The 18779-nt window shown below is 48.9% G+C and overlaps 1 protein-coding gene across 1 annotated transcript in view; it reads left to right on the top strand.

The window, feature by feature from the left end:
• Positions 1–8657: 8657 nt before the first annotated feature.
• Positions 8658–18779, top strand: part of CMTM7 (CKLF like MARVEL transmembrane domain containing 7) — a 44371-nt gene continuing 34249 nt past the window's right edge. The window contains exon 1 of the mRNA XM_052646384.1: positions 8658–8816. Coding sequence (XP_052502344.1) covers positions 8658–8816 — 159 coding nt within the window. The remainder of the gene's footprint in view (positions 8817–18779) is intronic.

Here is an 18779-nt window from a genome sequence, read left to right as displayed (position 1 = left end):
TAAACCCGTAACCGTTAAAAGAAAAAATACTTGCCTGTACCTTAAAACCGTCCTGCTGACCCCAGAGACAGAAGTACCACATTGAGCGGAACATGTGTGACCCAAAGGTCCCAAATCTCTAGGCTCCAGCCTGAATAGTTTGTAACATTGTTACCAGGTCTTAGGAGACAGTGGGAAGATGCCCGTTTGGGAGGCAGATGTGCACTCAGAGGAAGTGTTCTCGGGCAGGATGGCTCTTGCTGGCACGGCAGTGTATCTTCAGTGATTTTTCTAACTGAGCCTCTTTTGAAAAACAAAAAGCCACAGAAACGTTGGTGTAGTTGGTGAGCAGGAGCGGGTTCAGCCGAACACTCTGTGGCCGTTCTGCTCGTGTGGCGGAGCCATTTCTTTCGCTTGCAGGTTGTTTGTGCTGATTTTCCTGTTCCTCTCATTCCTCCCTGTATAAGGAGGAGAGCTGGGATTTCCAGTGTCTAATGACACCCACCCCAGACCTTTGAAAGGAACAGTGAAGAATGTTCTTGGCTTGTGGATCCAAAATGGTTGCGGGGAGGGAACACCAGGAGGGAGGGGGGTGTGGGGCACGGGAAGCCTGTCTGAGTCCCACCTGTAGTCTCGATGCTTCGGCTTCTGCAGCTCACACCTGCAGCTGACTGGAGCTGCCCGCGATCTTCCTGGAGTTTTGTTCCCAGGCATCACCCGGACAGCCTGCGACTTGCTGGTTTTGCAGGAAAAGCTGAAATAACTAGTCAGGATGTATGCACCACCTCTCTGCATCTTTCCCTCTCACACTCGCAGAAGCCTGTTCACCTTCCACATACCTTCCGTGTATCCATTTTTCTTAAATTGAAATACAGTGGGTTTACAGTGTTGTGTTTTAAGTGCACAGCGAGTGATACACTTTAACATATACATAAGCATATATATTCTTTTTTTTTTACATTATCTCACATTACCGGGTGGATTTTTAAGTACTTTGTATTGCAGGTAAGCCCCCTTGAAAGGCAGAAAAACTGTAACCTAAGAGGTCTGTTTCTGTCATGAGGAAGAAGCCTGTTTTTATGATATGTGTGTGTGTGTGTGTGTGTGTGTGTGTGTGTGTGTGTGTGTGTGAGATTTCTACAACCATGGCCACATTTATAGGAAGTAACTTCTGGGGTAAAAGATTTCGTTAGCCAACATGAAATAGCCGCCAAATAGACTACAACCAACTGTGGACCTTTCCTAAACTGGCAGCACCAAAGGGATCTATTTCAAGAGATCAGTGTTTCATCTCTGTCCATGCGGGGTGTGGGGGACTTGCCTTCACGTCTCTATTTGTGGCTTTTCAAGAGCATGACCCTTAGCGTTGCCTTGAAAGTTCACCTCCAAAAAACCACCCAAAAAACAAAAAGCATTTATTTTTAGCTGAAAGGAAGTTCTTATTTCTTGTTTTGAGTGCTGACTTTGTTCGTTAATAATTTTTAAGTGTGAATTTTTAGACAACAAAATGATTCTCTGCTGAAGCTGGAAGTTTTGAGCTGGGTTTAATTTTTCTCTGGAAAAAGAAGGAATAAAAAAAAAAGCAAAGCCACACGCAACACAGCCCGCATAACAAGAAGAGTAGTTTTCTGGGGATGAGAAATGTCATTCCAAGTACAGTAGAATGTGCTTACACTCCGTCTTAGCCCTCCCAGCACCATCACATTCTCTTTCATAGAACTGAGGGGGGGGGTTTCATTTGATGTATTTACCCACTCATGACAAATCAATGAAATGCTTTAGGCGTTTAATTTCTCTCTATGGCTATTTCCAACTCTTGGCCCCACAAGGTAAATGTTTAGCCAATATTTTAAAACTGTAAGAAAATCTAGAGGCAAGAATGTTCGGCATCAGTTACCTTTGTACATTTCTAAATTCTCCCTTCATAGGAGACTCCCCACAGGGTATCAGTGCACAAGCATGTTAAATACACAAGCCATCTCTGCACAGACATTTAACAACACTAAGTGAAGATACAGCCCTGGGTAGGAAATCAATTTAAAAGTCTGAATTTCTGTTCCCTAGACAATTCTTAAATTGAAAAGAGATTTTCACAGGAGAAAAAACAATCCAGGCACACCTCATTTTATTGCCCTTCACTTTACAGATACCGTGTTTTATACAAAGTGAAGGTTTGAGGCAACCCTATGTGGACCAAGTCCATTTTTCCAGTAGCATTTCCTCACTTCGTATCTGTGTCGCATCTTAGTAATTCTCCCAGTATTTCAAACTTTCTCATTATTATGTTTCTTACAGTGATCTGTGATCTTTGATGTTACTATTTGTTTTCAGGTGCCACAAACCGTGCCCATATAAGATGATGACTTTAATCCATCAATGAGTGTGTCCCGACTGCTCATTCCCCATCTCTCTCCTTCTCTATAGGCCTCCCTGTTCCCTCAGACAACGGTATTGAGATTAGGCCAGTTAATAACCCTGCAATGGCCTCTTAAGTGTTCATGTGAAAGGAAGAGTTCCATGTATCTCAGTTTAAATCAAAAGCTAGAAATGATTAAGCTTAATGAGGAAGGCATGTTGAAAGCCCAGACAGGCTGAAAGCTTAGCCTCTTGTGCCAAACGGCCAAGTTGCAAATTCAAAGGAAAGGTTCCTGAAGGAAATTAAAAGTGCTATTCCAGTGGACACAAGAATGGTAAGAAAGGGAAATAGCCTAATTGCTGATATGTAAGTTTTTGGGGTCTGTGTAGAAAGAAGACCAAAACATCCACTTTTCTTGAAGCAGGGGAAAAAAAAAAATGCCTAATCCAGAGCTAGGTCATAGCTCTCTTTAATTCTAGGAAGGCTGAGAGAGATGCGGAAGCTGCAGAGGAAAAGTCTGAAGCTAACAGAGGTTGGTTCATGAGGTTTAAAGAAAGAAGCCATCTCTTTAAAGTTGGAGGTGAAACAGCAAGTGCTGACGTAGAAGCTGCAGCAAGTTGTGCAAAAGACCTAGATAATTCATAAACGTCGCCAGTCTAAATAACAGATTTTCAGTGTAGACAAGTCAGGCTTCTATTGGAAGAAGATGCCATCCAGGACTTTCAGAGGTGGAGAGAAGTCAATGCCTGGCTTCAAAGCTTCAAGGGACAGGTTGACTTTGTCATTAGGGGTGAAACACAGCTGGTGATTTTAAGTTTAGTGTTCATTTACCATTCTGAAAATCCTAGGGACCTTAAAGTGAAAATGTTAGTTGCTCAGTCGTGTCTGACTGTCTGCGATCCCATGGACTGTGGTTCATCAGGCTCATGAAATTCTCCAGGCAAGAGTACTGGAGTGGGTTGCCATTTCCTCCCCCAGGGGATCTTCCCGACCCAGGGATCGAACCCGGGTCTCCCACCATGCAGGCAGATTCTTGAGCGGCTGAACCACCAGGGAAGCCCCAGGGACCTTAAGGGTTATGCTGTATCCACCCTGCCTGCGCTCTCCCAGTGAAACAACAAAAGCCTGGATGACAGCGCCTCTGTTGACAGCATGGTTTGCTGGCTACTTTAAGCCCACCGTTGAGAGGCACTGCTCAAAAGAAAAAGAGATTCCTTTCCAAATATGACTGCTTACTGATAAGGCACCAGGTCACCCAAGAGCTCTGGTGGAGATGAACACGAGATTAATGTTGTCATGCCTGCTAACACGACACCTGTTCTGGAGCCTGTGGATCATGGAGTCATTTCGGCTTATTATTTAAGAAATACATTTTGTAAGGCTTTGACTGCTGTAGATGGTGATTTCTCTGACAGATCTGGGCGAAGTCAGTTGAAAACCTTCTGGAAAGGACTGTTTTTTAACAACTGGTGTCACTTAGAATATTCGTGATTCATAAGAAGAGGTCAAAAGAGCCACATTGCCAGCAGTTTGGAGAAAGTTGGTTCCAGCCGTCGTGGAGGGCTTTGGGGGATCGAGGCTTCAGCAGAGGAAGTAACCGGACGTGGCGGGAAGGGCAGGAGAGCCAGTCAGAAGTGGAGCCTGGAGCCTTCCCTGGCTGTCAGTGGTTAAGACTCCGAGCTCCCAGTGTGGGGGGCCCAGGTTTGATCCCTGCTCGGGGAACGAAGATCCCACATGCTGTGAAGCAGCCAAAAAACGAGCCAACCAACAGCTGGGGCTGGGTTGCTGCCTCTCCTCTCCTGATGAAACTCTAATGGATAAGGAGTCGCTTATGGATGAGAGAAGACAGTGGTCCCTTGAGATAGAATCTTCTCCTGGTGAAGATGCTACGAAGACTGTTGAAATGAGAACAGAGGATTTAGAATATTACATAAACTCAGCTGCTGAAGCAGCAGCAGGATTCGAGAGGACTAACTCCACTTCTGAAAGAATATCTATGGGTGAAAGCTATCAAACAACACTAGCAAGTGCAGAAATCATTTGTGAAAGGGAAGAGTCCATCGGTGAGGCAAACTTCAGTGTTGTCCTATCTTAAGAAGAAGACGGCCACCCCAAAATTCAACAGCCACTGCCTTGATCAGTCAGCTGCCATCAACATCCAGGCCAGACCCTCTACCAGCAAAGAGCTTATGACTTGCTGAAAGCCAGAGGATTGTTAGCGTTTTTTAGTGAAAAAGTGTTTTTAAAATTATGTACATTGTTTTTTAGACATAATGCTAATAATAGGCTATAGTATAAACAGAACTTTTATATGCCCCGAGAAACCAAAAAAATTTGTGTGACTCTCGTTATTGGTATGGTCCGGGACCAAACCCGCCCGATCTCCGAAGAAAGCCCATATCGGCCTAAATACACACAGGTGCGCACTGAAAGAGCAACCTGGGAAATATTTCCTGACTTGGTGTTGCATAAATATTCTGGCTACGTTCTGCTGCCGAAGTGAATTGTAAGCATACAGAGGTTAAAGAAGGTAGGTGACTCTTCAGTGCTGGTGACTTTTGGGCAACGGGAAAGATCAGAATATCTGTTGTTAAAAGTAAACAAGTATTTGGTGTATATAAAAGAGTATCAGGTTTGAGGGAAAGTGCTTGGCAACCCAGAGGTGATGATTTTTCAGAAACTTAAGGTGAGTGGCAGGAAAGTTGAGGCATTCATTCATTCCATCTGGAAGGTGTGTTTCGTGTCAGTGGCAGACTTCTTTTCTAGAATATTCAGAGTAGCAGTTAAGTCAGGATGTCGCAGACCTTGCTGCTGCGTCCTCAGCGTCTTCCTCTTGTCATCTGACTGCTGTAGTTTTTTTTTCAGTATCCACACCACTCACTTACACCCAGCAACTTCAGGGAAAGCCAGCTCCACTGTGCTCTGGGATGGAGCGTGTGGCCAGGGCTAAGCCCATCCCACCCTGGCCGCAGCAACTGGCTCAGGCAGGAGCATGTGACCCAGGCTTGCTGGGGAGTTCCGAGGCAATGTACAAGCGGGAAGTTGTTGACAGTTATCTTGTGACCATGAGGAGGAGCCAGCCATGGGATGAAAGCAACGGGAAGAAAGATGAAGATGGAAAGATACTTCATGATGACATGGCTGAACCTCCTGCTCCTCCAGCCTAGTGGATAGAAAACAGCTATACTGTGAGGAAAGGGGCTAGGTGAAAACTGCATAGGCTGTGGGAATGAAGTGGCACAACATTTCCAGAAATCTGAGTGTGTGTATGTGAAGAGTCTTAAAAATATTCATTCCCTTTGATTTGGGGATCCTTCTCTTAGGAGTCTTAAGATTCATGCCCAAAGATGCTAATCCTGGTCTTATGTATAATAGGAAAAAAAATAAATTAGCCCAAAACCCTACCAGTAGGAGAATGATGGGTCAATAAATCACTGAATGAAACTATAAATGAATGCAGTACAATCCAAGTTTATTCAGAATCAGAATTGGCTAGCACCATCATTAATGATTTAACTTTGTGTTTCTCTGGGCCAGGAAGATCCCCTGGAGAAGGAAATGGCAACCCACTCCAGTACGCTTGCCTGGAAAATCCTGTGGATCAAGGAGCCTGGTAGGCTACAGTCCACAGGGTCACAAAGAGTCGGACACGACTGAGCGACTGACAGTTGTATTTTTAACACATTTTTTAAGCTGTGCTTGAACTGTGGTTGGTAGGTTGATTACGAAATTGAAAATTAGTTGTTAAAGTGCTGTCTCTTTAAATACATAGAATGAAGAAAAATAAGCTATACACACAAAAAAACATCAATGCTGCCATGAAAAAGGCTTTGTGAGGAATTTCTAACAGGAAATTGTGGTATGACTCAGAGCTTAATTGTAAAGGATCATGGGGTGATTTTTTAATTTCTTTGTTTTTCCTAGAAAAAAAAGAATACACAGTGAGCATTTCTGTTCAGACTTAATTTTAATTTAATAGAACAGTGAAATTGATCTGACCTGTTTGATAGTCACAATTATTCTTGGGCTGCATGGCTGTGCTGTGGTCAGATACGCCCGACTCTTTGCAACCCCATGGACTATAGCCAAGTTAGTGGGCCCCCTCACTCTTGTGAGTGCACCCACCTAACCCCTTGCTCCCCAGGGGGCAGCCCTTCTCACCAAGAGGGCATCACATTGTGTAGACATCATGTACTTGGCCACAGGTCTGGTCTGTGGAGCCTCTTAACACTCCAGATCAGCAGACGGCTCTTGTGCTGCCAAGCCTCTCGCTCCAGCTTTTTAAAAAAGAAAAAATTTATTTGGTTGCACTAGCTCTCAGTTGTGGCATGCAGGATTTAGTTCCCTGACCAGGGATCGAACCCCGGGTCCCCTGTATTGGGAGCATGGAGTTTTAGTCCCTGAACCACCAGGGTAGTCCCTCTCGCTCATGCTTTTAAGTGATCGTGATAAAGTGATTAACACAGAATGGGCCACCACCAGTGATTACGTCTGATTGAGGCTGGGTGGCACGTGGGCCAGCGGCAGTCAGGGAAACCCAGCCAAGTCTTGGCTTCACTGGACTTGGAAACGACAGTGGTTCACAAACTCTGAAATGCATCTGATTCATGTAGGAGGTTGAGGGCCGATCTTGCCAGAACACAGGTTGCTGAGTCTCATACCCGGAGGTTCTGATTCAGCAGGTCTGGGCAGATGGAGAGGGGAAGCGGTGAGAATTTGCATTTCTCACAAGTTCCCAGGTGATGCTGGGAACACAGATCGAAAATCACTGATTTAGGAGATTGGTGCCCCCTGGAAGGAAGAGTAATCCAGTGCTAGTTTCTTTTTTTGCTTCCCTGAAGCCTTCACAAAGACCTCATGTCGTCTCCACACTGTGTTGTGACCCCTTGGAAAAGCACAGAAGCAAAGATGTGAAACTATATAGAAAATGACATGCGATGTCAGCTTTGTGCCCGGGGCATCTGAAGCTGTCACAGAGCACCTGCATAGCTGTCACATTGTCACAGCAGCCCTGAGGTGCAGTTACCTTTGTTTTAGAGAATGAAATGGAAGTACCAGGCACCATGACTGTCGTCTAAACAGAAAACAGATATTGGAGGCAGTTTCTTTCTTTGGTCATGAAAACTTTCTAGTGTACACGAAAGTAGAGAACGTGGTGTCATGAATCCTCGAATACTTCAGCTTTGGCAATGACTGGTTCTCAGACTTGAGCGTTCAGTAGAATCACCTGGCAGACTTGGCAAAGCAGAGATTTCATGAGTTATCTCTACTTTCTAGAATTATCAAAGGACTTCTCCAGTGGTCCTGCGGTTAAGATGCCAAGCTCCCACTGTAGGGGGCCTGGGATCTTAGTTGGGGAACTAAGGTTCCGCATACCACGTGGTCCGACTGAAAAAATTATCAAGACTTATCAACAGTGAGCACTGGTATCCAGTGATCTCATGAGGTAGGATTTTGTGTTGTGTGGAAACATTTGGTGGTTTGATGACTGATACCATCTCCTTTCAGTGATCCTGCTTGCTCGTTTAAAAAATAACCCAGAACGCAGGAAACAGCATCTCTCTTGGATAGCAGTTTGACAGCTTCTTATAGAGAGAAACCTGTGCTCACTTTGTGACCCAGCAAACCCATTGATAGTTGCCCCCACACACACACAAATGAGAGCTTCTGACCACCAAAAAAATTTCACCAGAATGGTCACAGCTTTATAGGGTAAAATGGGATTTATCTCGATGCATCCTGTCGCGTGAAAGAAGCCAGAAAAAATGAGAATATTATGTCAAGTCTATCAAATCCGAGAAGCAGCAAAACGAATCTATAGCGACAGGAAGTGGGAAAAGAGCACGATGGAACTTTTCCCCCGTGGGCGGTGATTACACAGATGTACATTCACATACAGAACAATTAACAGAGCTGAACACGGAAGGTTCGGGCATTTCAGTGAGTGTAGTTTACACTTCAAGAGCCCTCAGCACACATCCGCAGCCTCGCCCACACCAGATCCCAGGAGGCTCAGACCAGCTGTGCCCGGCCTCGCCCACCTCGGAAAGGCTAATACTCGGGTCATCCGTTTCCCTCGCCCCCCTCTAGCTCAACTTCCGCGCCTCCCCAAGGGCGGAGGCTACAGCCGCCTTTCAGCTGCGCACCGACCAGTGTCGCCGAGGCTGGGTGGGCGTCCTCCGCGCGGGCCCGGGGCGCGCGCGCCCCGCCCACCAAGGCCCCGCCCCGCCCACAGGCCCCGCCCCGCCCCACAAGGCCCCGCCCTCTGGTACTGGCCCTTGCCCCCCGCCGGCGGAGGCAGCCCGCGGGCAGGGGCCGCGCGATGTCGCACGCAGCCGGGCTCGTCCGCACCACGTGCAGCAGCGGCAGCGCCCCGGGAGCCGGGGCCGGCGCGGGGCCGCTGGGCGCGGGCTCCTCGGAGGGGCTGCTGGACCCCGTCTACCCCCGCACCCACGCGGCGATGCTGAAGGTGGCGCAGATGGTAAGAGAGGCCGGGGCGCGGGCCGGGGTCCCGCGGGGAGACCGCGGAGGGCGGGGTCCGGGGAGCGGACGCGCCCGCGGCGGGAGCATCGCGCCCCGGGCGGGGTCGCGCGCCGCCCCGGCCAAGTTGGAGGGGGCTTCCTCCGGCGAGGAATTCGGCGCACCCCCCGGCCCGCTCCCCCGGCCCTGCTCCGGGCTCCCAAGTTTCTCCAGCCGCTCCGCGGGGTCGGCCTGCCTGGGGCCGCAAGAAGCCACGGCCAAAGTTCCGAGCGTCTTCCTTCCTCTTCTCGGGCCGCGCCGCTTCGGACCCGCCAGGGGGTGGGGAGTGCCGGCGGGCGGCGCTCAGGCCGCGGAAGCCGACCGCCTCCAGCTCTCTGGCCGCCGCGGCTTCCTCGCTAACCCCGCGCCGCGGGGCTTCCTGCCATCGGAGCGGCCTCGCCCGAGCGCGGGGTCCACGGCCCGGCCTTCCCGGAGGCAGAAGGTGCCGGGGACCCTTGGGGCAGCTGTCCCGGGCCCTGCCCCTCGACTCCCGAGGGAGGGCCTGCCCTCGGGGCCCCTGGACGGCAGCGGTCACTCGGGAGGCCTCTGTGCTTTGTGAGGAGCGGGCATCTCCGGAAAGGGAGCCGGGCGGGACCGAGGCCGGGGCCTCCAGCAGCGCAGACCTTGCCCGGCCTGTTCCCCATTCTCTCTCTTCCCAAGTTTTTCTTCCTCACAATTTTTAAACCTGAAACACCTTTCCCGTTTGTTTGATGTGTTTGGAAACTCGGCCGGGCTCATGGTGATTCCACTCCAGATAATGTTTGCAGCGAGAATGGTAGAGGGGGAAAGTGGTAGTTTTGCAAGGAGGGAGGGATGGGGCTTATACACAAGGTCATGGACCCAGAGGCCGGGCTGCCTGGACACAGGGTGAGAGCCTCGCAGGCGTCCACAGCTCTGTTACTCTGGGGGCCAAAGGCGCGTGGAGGGGACTCTGGTTTCCTGCTTAGGCCAGAACTGAAGGGAAGAGGGACTGAGTTCCCTTTTCTCAAAGAAGAGCATCTAGATGGACTAAAAATTAGGAAGTGGAAGTATTTTAGCTACTAACCAAAATAAATCAGGCACAGCTGTGTTGGCTTTGAGTGAGGCATTTTGGGGGGCTCAGGCTAAGAAATCTGATCAGCCAAATAGAGGGGACCTACCTACCTCCCCACCCACTCCAGAGTTCTTGCCTGGAAAATCCCAGGGACGGGGGAGCCTGGTGAGCTGCCGTCTATGGGGTCGCACAGAGTCGGACACGACTGAAGTGACTTGGCAGCAGCAACCTACCTCCTTATCTTTAAGAAAGATGAATGGGAGCCTTGGAAGGTGTATCAGGAGCTGAATGATGAGATTAGTGGACAAAGATTGGGGTCAGAGCCATCGATAAGTTTAATAGACACAGACAGGGGAGAAGAGAAACCACCCCTTCATTCCTCTCCTAAACTAGCCTCTTACCTTTGGCCCTTGGGCCAAGGTGCAGGTGACAGTGATGGCCCTATGCCCCAGAGAGAACAGAGACTTGGAGAATTGCATCTCTGCGTGCCCAGAGGGTTCTTACGCCTTCTTCCTTCCCTGGGGACTGCCCTGTGGCTGCAGGCCTGTTTGAGCAGACCCCCTGGGCGTGAAGTTGCCGTCGCCATGGTCATATTACTACGCAGAGACCATTTAGGGCTGATCTCCTCCTCCTCCTCTTCTCTGGGAGTCCCCCCAAATCCACTACCCGAGGAAGGAATGTCCATCTGGATCCTCACAGAGTGTGAGCTGGAGCCGGGCCTCCTGGCATCATCCGTGTCCTTGAGGGGCCTGAGCTGGAAGGAGTGCCCTGGGCCCTGCAGGCATCCAGAGGCCCTTGCCCGGGGCTCCAGCAGCACTCCTCATCATTTTGTTTATTCATTAGACTTCAGTGAGTGCTGCGTTCACCTCTGTTTCTCCAGAAACAGATAGCTGTGACAAAGCCCTTGCCCTCAAGGATTCTGTGGTTTTGCTGAGGAGGCAGACTTGTCCCCAAACTGCCTGGTTGATGTGATGAAAGGTCTGTGGTTGCCCACATAAGGAAGGAAGGATGGAGGGGAGATTAAGGTGACATTTGAGTTGAATCTTGAGGGTTGAGTGTGGGTGTGTCAGGCTGGGCACGCCCTGTTGGCCTCCCAGTGACTTTATTCCGGTGATTCTGGGGAGGGGGGACGTAGAAAGGAAGGAGACAGGGTGAGATGAGGGCCAGTGATGGGCAGTTCTTCCTGACATTTAGAAAGGGGTTTATCTCTCTTATTGAGCATCTGCTCTGTTCTTACCTCTGCATAAGCCAAGCCTGTCGGAGAAGGCAATGGCGCCCCACTCCAGTACTCTTGCCTGGAAAATCCCATGGATGGAGGAGCCTGGTAGGCTGCAGTCCATGGAGTCGCTAAGAGTCGGACACAACTGTGCAACTTCACTTTCACTTTTCACTTTCATGCATTGGAGAAGGAAATGGCAACCCACTCCAGTGTTCTTGCCTGGAGAATCCCAGGGACGGGGGAGCCTGGTGGGCTGCTGTCTCTGGGGTCGCACAGAGTCGGACATGACTGAAGCGAAGCCAAGCCAAGCCAAGCCTGTGGAGACAAGATAGAGCCTTTCAGCAGAGACTCTGACACTTGCAGAACCATATTAGGGAAGGAGAATCAGAATGTAGTTTCATAAGCAGTGAAGATGGAAATCTAAGTGTCTTCCAGAAGCTTCCTTTTTAAAAAGTCTTTTCAGTCACAGTGTGCGCTTGTGGGATCTTAGTTCCCTAATCAGGAATTGAACCCAGGCACTCGGCAGTGAGAGCCCCGAGTTCTAACTACGGGACCACCAGAGAATTCCTAGAAGGTTCCTTTATTTACTCAGTAAATATAGAGCACCTGCTGTATGCTAGGACAGTGTGGAAGGCCCAGTGAACAAGAGGGGTCAGCCCCTGACTTCTTTATAGTGTAATTGGGAAAATAAACATTGAGTGGTTTTAAATATAAAAGTGTACACTGGGACAAAAGTTACGAAGGAGAGGCCCATAGCGCAGCAGTCCCCAACCTTTTGGGCACCAGGCACCAGTTTCATGGAAGACAATTTTCCCGTGGACTGAAGGCGGGGGATGATTCAGGATGATTCAAGTGCATTACATTTATTGTGCACTTTATTTCTGTTATTATTATATCAGCTCCATCTCAGATCATCAACTCGGATCCCAGAGGCTGGGGACCCCTGCCGCAGGGAATTAACTGGGAGGTCTCCCCTGTCAGGGAGGTAAGGAAGGGCTTTTCTGTGGAAGGGATATTTGGAGGATGAGGGAACAGCATTATCAGAAGAAGGAAGAGCACAGACAGGGGCTCAGTGACTGGAGGAAGGAGGATTGATGATGGTTGGAGGGAAGGGAACAGGGCTGGGAATGGTGTGAGTCTGGAGAAACATGCCGGGACAGCCCATCCAGGGTCTGCCAGAGCGTGCTGAGAATACGGCGCTTGTTCTAAGATTATCGCGGAAGTAATCATATCAATATCAGTCGAAGCGATGGTTCTCAACCTGGGACTGCACAGCCCCCTAGGGTCATTTTGGAACTTCATGGAAATTGTCCGTTGGCCGTCACTGGGATTAGGGTCATATTCAGGATGTGTTTCATTCATTTCAACGAAGTAATGAAGGCATTGCAACTATCCTAAAGAGAGGTGTTACCAGGAATGCTGTGGAAGGGGACTAAGTGGGTGTGCGAGTCTGGGGAGAGTGCCTGAGTTTTTCTGGCTTCCTAAAGACTTTCTAGGAGTTTGAGGCAAGTACAGACTTCCCTTGGGTATTCACAGCCCACATCCCAGATGGAGTTAGACAGTGGGGGATCGCAGCCTCTGATATAACCACGGAAAGACCTGTTAGTGGAGAATGAGCAAGCATAGCCCAGAATGGCTCACCCTTCATGTTCTGTCTCAGGACTGTGTGGAAGGAGGAGCCCCAGTTTGGTTCCCAAATGCAGCCGGCACTCCCATGCCCTATTTTGTGGCAGCTGGAGGGTTGAGGGCAGCAAAGAACCTCATGTCAAGAGTTTTTGACCCCTTGGGACTTCCCTGGTGGTCCGGTGGCTAAGACTCCAAGTTCTCAATGCAAGGGGCCTGGCTTTGATCCTTAGTCAGGGAACTAGATCCCATATCACACAGCTAAGACCCGACCTAGCCAAAAAAAAGTCTTTCACCCCAACTCAGTCCCAGTCCAACAACAAGAAACTGCTGTCCATCAATGGTCAAACAAAAATAATAAGACGTAACTTACAGGCGTTATTCCTGATAACAGAAGTAATAGTCGTTCATGGTAGAAACTTCGGGAAACCGAGAAAAAACTAGACCCTCCCGCTCCCTCTCCCCCTGGGTTTAATACTGGAAGTAAAATTTTACACTGTTTCATAGGCGACATACAATTTGCAGTTGTTGTTGGTTTTGTCTTATTTTTACAAAAGTAGGATGACACGCTGCAGTTTGTAAAGTGCTTTTATTTGCTTAACAGGTGATGGATGATTTCTCATGTCACCTAAGGTTTGCACGCGACAGTGTTTTTGCAGCCAGTTACAAATGTACCGTGGTTTGTGTGACCAGCCCCCTCCCCTTTTTTTGGTGGCTTAAGGAGCTTTCGGTTCTGCCTGTTGATGAACAAGACAGTGATGAACTGAACTGCCCTGCAGAGAAGTTTTGGTGTGCAAAGCCATTAATACTTCCTTGGGATAAATGGTCATGACCTTTCACAGAGAGAGAGATGGAGTGCGTCTTGCCCTGCTGAGCGTGCTGGCCTTAAACAACTCTCTAGCCTTGTTAACATCCAGAAATCAATGGTTGTCTCTGTATCATCCAGAAATTTCCAGGAGCCAAAAGTGGTAGTAATAATATTTTAAGTCACAGTCTTATTTTCAGTGTCTGATGGTTTAGAAAAGAAAAAGGCAGGCTAGAAGACTTTGTAAGGATTTTATTTTATTTTTTTAAGAGCGTCATAAAAAAAGATTTATATCTTCAGAGTTTTACATCAGTCATTGGTTGCTGGTATGAAAATATCTCTTTTTTAATTCTTTGGCTCAAGGGTGATACCGTTGGTCAGAGTGGGCACATGTCCTTTTCAAAAGCAAGAGGTCTTGGAGAAATCTGTGTGTCCAGAAACAAGAGCTGTGTAATGTCCATTGCAGTCTCTCTTTTATCACCTACTTTTGATGTGGACCATTTTTAAAGTCTTTATGGAATTTGTTACAGTGTTGCTTCTGTTTCTTATGTTTGGAGGCATGTGGGATGTTGGTTCCCCGACCAGGGATCAGACCCGCACCCCTCAACATTGGAAGGCAAAGTCTTAACCACTGACACACCAGAGAAGGCCCTCTTTCCACCAAACACTTTGAAAGGCAGTTGTGTTTAAGCAATGGCAACAGCCTCCACGTACTTCGGAAGGATGACAACACCCCATGGGTGCGAGGATTTGTCTATTCAGGCTGCAGACAATGTGGTTTCCTAACTACTGGCGAGAATTCCCCTGCAGGGCACCCCAAATAACTGTCCGCACCCCGATCGGGAACCACTGGCCAACAGAGAGGGTCCTGATGGAAACAGCAGCTGAAGGGGTCCACCAGGCTGGGGGATGAGGGTGGGGATTTAGGGGCTGTGCGTGGTCCCACATGAGTCCAGACCGTCCCACAGGGTCCCTGGCATCACAGTGGATCCTGGAGACCCTCCAGGACATGCCGAGACCGCCCTGTGTGGCTCAGCACATTCGTTTCAGTTCTTTCCTCCCTTCCTCCCAGGCTCATCCCCTGCTCTCCAGGCTGGCGCTTCCTGCCTGGGGCCCCTGGCCGCCATCTGCTTCCTCGCCCTGCCGTCTGCCCGCGGCACCGGCCCAGGCCTGCTGCCTGGGAGCCTCCTGGTGACCTGCCGCCTGCCTCATGCTGTCCTCCTTTGTCACCAGTTTGGCTCAGAAGTTTATTTGCCCGCTGCTCACTCCCGGGCATTGCTCTGCCGGGTCCTTAGCAACCCGCTGGCATTGGTGGCCTGGCTCAGGGCCTGGCGCTGGCTGCTGGCCCTCCATCCCCTAGCCTTCCTGAGAGATGAGGGCTCGCAAGGAGAAGGGGACTTCTTCCCAGTGCAGCCCCATCCTCTGCACCAGTGCCGGTGAACCTCCTACTGAGAAAGCCTTTCACCTGGTCTGTGTTTTACTTGGCAGTGACAAGGCTCTTCCTTTCCCTGGGGCAGCCTTTTCCCTTTAAAAAAAATAGGTGGACAGATTAATTGATAGAGAGAGAAATTGTTTGGAAAGTGGTTGCCACACATTACCCACAGAAGAGATTACTGTGAAATTTTCAGAGTAAAACAGGTGGAGGTGGAGACAGTGAAGGGAATTCAGAAGGGAATAGGAAAGAAAGAGGAGAAATTAAATTAATGCTTTTGGGCACAGAGTAAATTGGACCTTCTGGAATGCAGAGAGAGTAACTAAAGAGAGCATTTCTTCCTCTTAGGTTTTCTTTATTCCCCTGGGGAGATGGCAACAATGCTAGTATTGTTTAAAGGGAAGTCTTTTTAAAACTTTTTCTCTCATATGATGAAAGTGATACTTAGCTAATAATAATAGTAATAATAGCACTTATCACACACTGAGTTCCTGTTAGGTGACAATGACTGGGCTAGGTGTTTTACATGTGTGGGCTTATTCAGTCCTCAAAATAGGTAGTTCCTATAATTATCTGCATCTTACAGATGAGGAAACAGAGAGAAATTTGGTAACTGGCCCCAAATCACAAAGCCATTAATAATGAAGCTGCATTTGGGGCAGTTTGAGTCTGGATCTTGAACTCATGAAAGGACAACTTGGAGTCACTTTTTTTCATTATTAATATGCCATGAAGAGTTTCCCATGTCTTTAAACCTCTTTTTTTTTTTTCCCTAATTACTTATTTATTTGGCTGTACTGGCTCTGTGTTGTAGCACACACATATTCGATCTTCTTTGCAGCATGCAGGATCTTTAGTTGCAGCATGTGGGAGCTAGTTCCCAGACCAGGGATGGCACCCAGGCCCCCTGCCTTGGTAGTGCAGAATCTTAGCCGCTAGACTACCTAGGACGTCCCCTCATGGCATTACAGCTTACCTGGGAAGGATGCTGCGGTGCTACATACGAGTCCATTGTTTGGTTAGAGGACAGGCAGTCGCAGAGTTAAAAGGAGATGCTCTGAGATGTCCTAGCAGGTGCTGATGACAATTTTACCTTTTGCCAGAGATGAATTCAGGCCGAGTGGGGAAAATCCCTCTCTGGGGTATAGGGCAGACGAGTGTCACCTACTTTAGAAAGCGTTTCCTGTATTCCTCTCTGGGCCTCTGGAAGGCTTAAGAGGGAACCATTAGGAGCACTTTCCTGGCTCCCTGGTCAGAGAACTAAGATTCTGCGTGCTGCACGTGGCAAAAAAAAAAAAAAGTTAGATCATTAGCATCGTCCTTGCATTATGTCCTAAGTTCCTCCCAAGAGAAGAACTAAAGTTCAAGTGTCTGCTTCGTCATGTCAGGCAGTTTCACATGCAGTTTCCCTTTGGCTAATCCTTAACGACTGTTCATTAATTATTTCCCCCTTCTTTTGATTCAATGAAGGCTGAGAGATTTTGTCCCTTGCACAAGGTTGGAAAATTCTATTAATTTCTGGAGCCAGCATGGGAACCTAAGTGCCACGGTCTAACCCGTCCCCCCATGGTGTACTGTCCCTCTGCGTGTGGCACACAGGCTCCCTGGCTCCCCTCTGTGGCTGACACACCCTAGGGGGACCCCTCCCATGAGTCACTTTGTTGTTCAGTTGCTCAGTTGTGTCTGACTCTTTGTGACCCCATGGGCTGCAGCACGCCAGGCTTCCCTGTCCATCACCAACTCCCTTAGCCTGCTCAAACTTATGTCCATCGAGTTGGTGATGCCATCCAACCATCTCATCCTCTGTCGTCCCCTTCTCCTCCTGCCTTCAATCTTTCCCAGCATCAGGGTCTTTTCACATGAGTCAGCTCTTCACATCAGGTTGTCGAAGTATTGGAGCTTCAGCTTCAGCATCAGTCCTTCCAATGAAGATTCAGGATTGATTTCCTTTAGGAGATGTGATGTCATTCCCATGGTTATGTCTTGTGCCTGGGCGAAGGGATGCTGCAGATGGAATTAAAGCTCCGAGTCAGTTGATTCTGAGTTGATCAAAAGGACGTTATCTTCAGGTGAAAGTCCCTCAGTCACGCCCGACTCTTTTCAACCCCATGGACTGTAGCCCGCCAGGCTCCTCTGTCTGTGGGATTCTCCAGGCAAGAATACTGCAATGGGTGGTCATTCCCTTCTCCAGAGTAGCTTTCCCATTCAGGGATTGAGCCCGGATCTCCTGCATTGCAGGTGGATTCTTTACCATCTGAGCCATCAGCCAGGCTTAATCCGGTGACAGTCCTTAAGAAAGATACTGGGTTCTTCCCAAAGGGAGAGATTCTCTTGCTGACCCTGGAGAACTAACCTGCCCTGCTGGGCCCAGCAGAGGGCCACATGAGGCGCAGCTGTGGGTCGTGTCTAGAAGCTGAGAGCAGCCCTCAGCTGAAATCCACCAGAAAATAGGATCCCATAGTTGGAACAGCACATGAGCTTGGTTGAGAACTCCAAGCCTCAGAGGAAACCCCAGCCAGGCCCCCACCTCGATTGCAGCCTCGTGAGACCCTGAGCAGAAGACTCTAGCCAGAGCTCCCGACTGCTGAAAACTGTGAGATTTTCAATGAATATCAGTTTAAGCAACCTACCTGGGTAATTTGTTAGGCAGCAGGAGATATCTTACACACCCACAGAAACCCGTGTCTCCTGCATCAGATCTGGTGTTTTCATGGCTGCTCCTTAGTAAGAAAGGCGGGGGAGTGGAGGGTCAACAGCCGTGCAGGAGGCAGGAGGTACAGTGGCCATTTTAGAAATACATTTACTTTATTTGGCTACATTGGATCTTGGTTATGGCATGCGGGATCTTTGTTGTGGCTCATGGGCTTACCCTGCAGCATCTGGGATCCTAATTCCCGGACCAGGGATCAAACCCATGTTCCCTACATTGCAAGGCGGATTCTTAACCACTAGACCACCAAAGAAGTCCTTCAATTCAGTTCAGTTCAGTTCAGTGGCTCAGTCGTGTCCAACTCTTTGTGACCCCATGAATCGCAGCATGCCAGGCCTCCCTGTTCATCACCAACTCCCGGAGTTCACCCAGACTCACATCCATCGAGTCCGTGATGCCATCCAGCCATCTCATCCTCTGTCATCCCCTTCTCCTCCTGCCCCCAATCCCTCCCAGCATCAGAGTCTTTTCCAGTGAGTCAACTCTTTGCATGAGGTGGCCAAAGTACTGGAGTTTCAGCTTTAGCGTCATTCCTTCCAAAGAAATCCCAGGGCTGATCTCCTTCAGAATGGACTGGTTGGATCTCCTTGCAGTCCAAGGGACTCTCAAGAGTTTTCTCCAACACCACAGTTCAAAAGCATCAATTCTTTGGCGCTCAGCCTTCTTCACAGTCTGACTCTCACATCCATACATGACTAGTGGTAAAAGCATAGCCTTGACTAGACGGATCTTAGTCGGCAAAGTAATGTCTCTGCTTTCGAATGTGCTATCTAGGTTGGTTATAACTTTTCTTCCAAGGAGTAAGCGTCTTTTAATTTCATGGCTATTTTTTTCAATAACAGCTAGATAAGTTTTTATCTGGGCTGTGGTCATATGTCTTTTAATTCTTGTGCAGTCAGTCTGTTGGCTGGAATCCTTGCTCTGGGCATTGTGCTAAATGCTTTAAAAGCCAAGAATTCACTCTTCGTTAGGACCCGGGTTCAGATCTTCCCTGGTGGCTCAGACGGTAAAGCGTCTGCCTATAATGCGGGTAGACCCTGGTTCAGTCCCTGGGTCGGGAAGATCCCCTGGAGAAGGAAATGGCAACCCACTCCAGTACTCTT

The sequence above is a fragment of the Budorcas taxicolor genome, chromosome 1 (assembly GCF_023091745.1).
Source record: "Budorcas taxicolor isolate Tak-1 chromosome 1, Takin1.1, whole genome shotgun sequence".
NCBI lineage: Eukaryota > Metazoa > Chordata > Mammalia > Artiodactyla > Bovidae > Budorcas > Budorcas taxicolor.
Note: the sequence above shows the minus strand (reverse complement) of the source record. Positions and strands in the feature narration are given on the sequence as shown.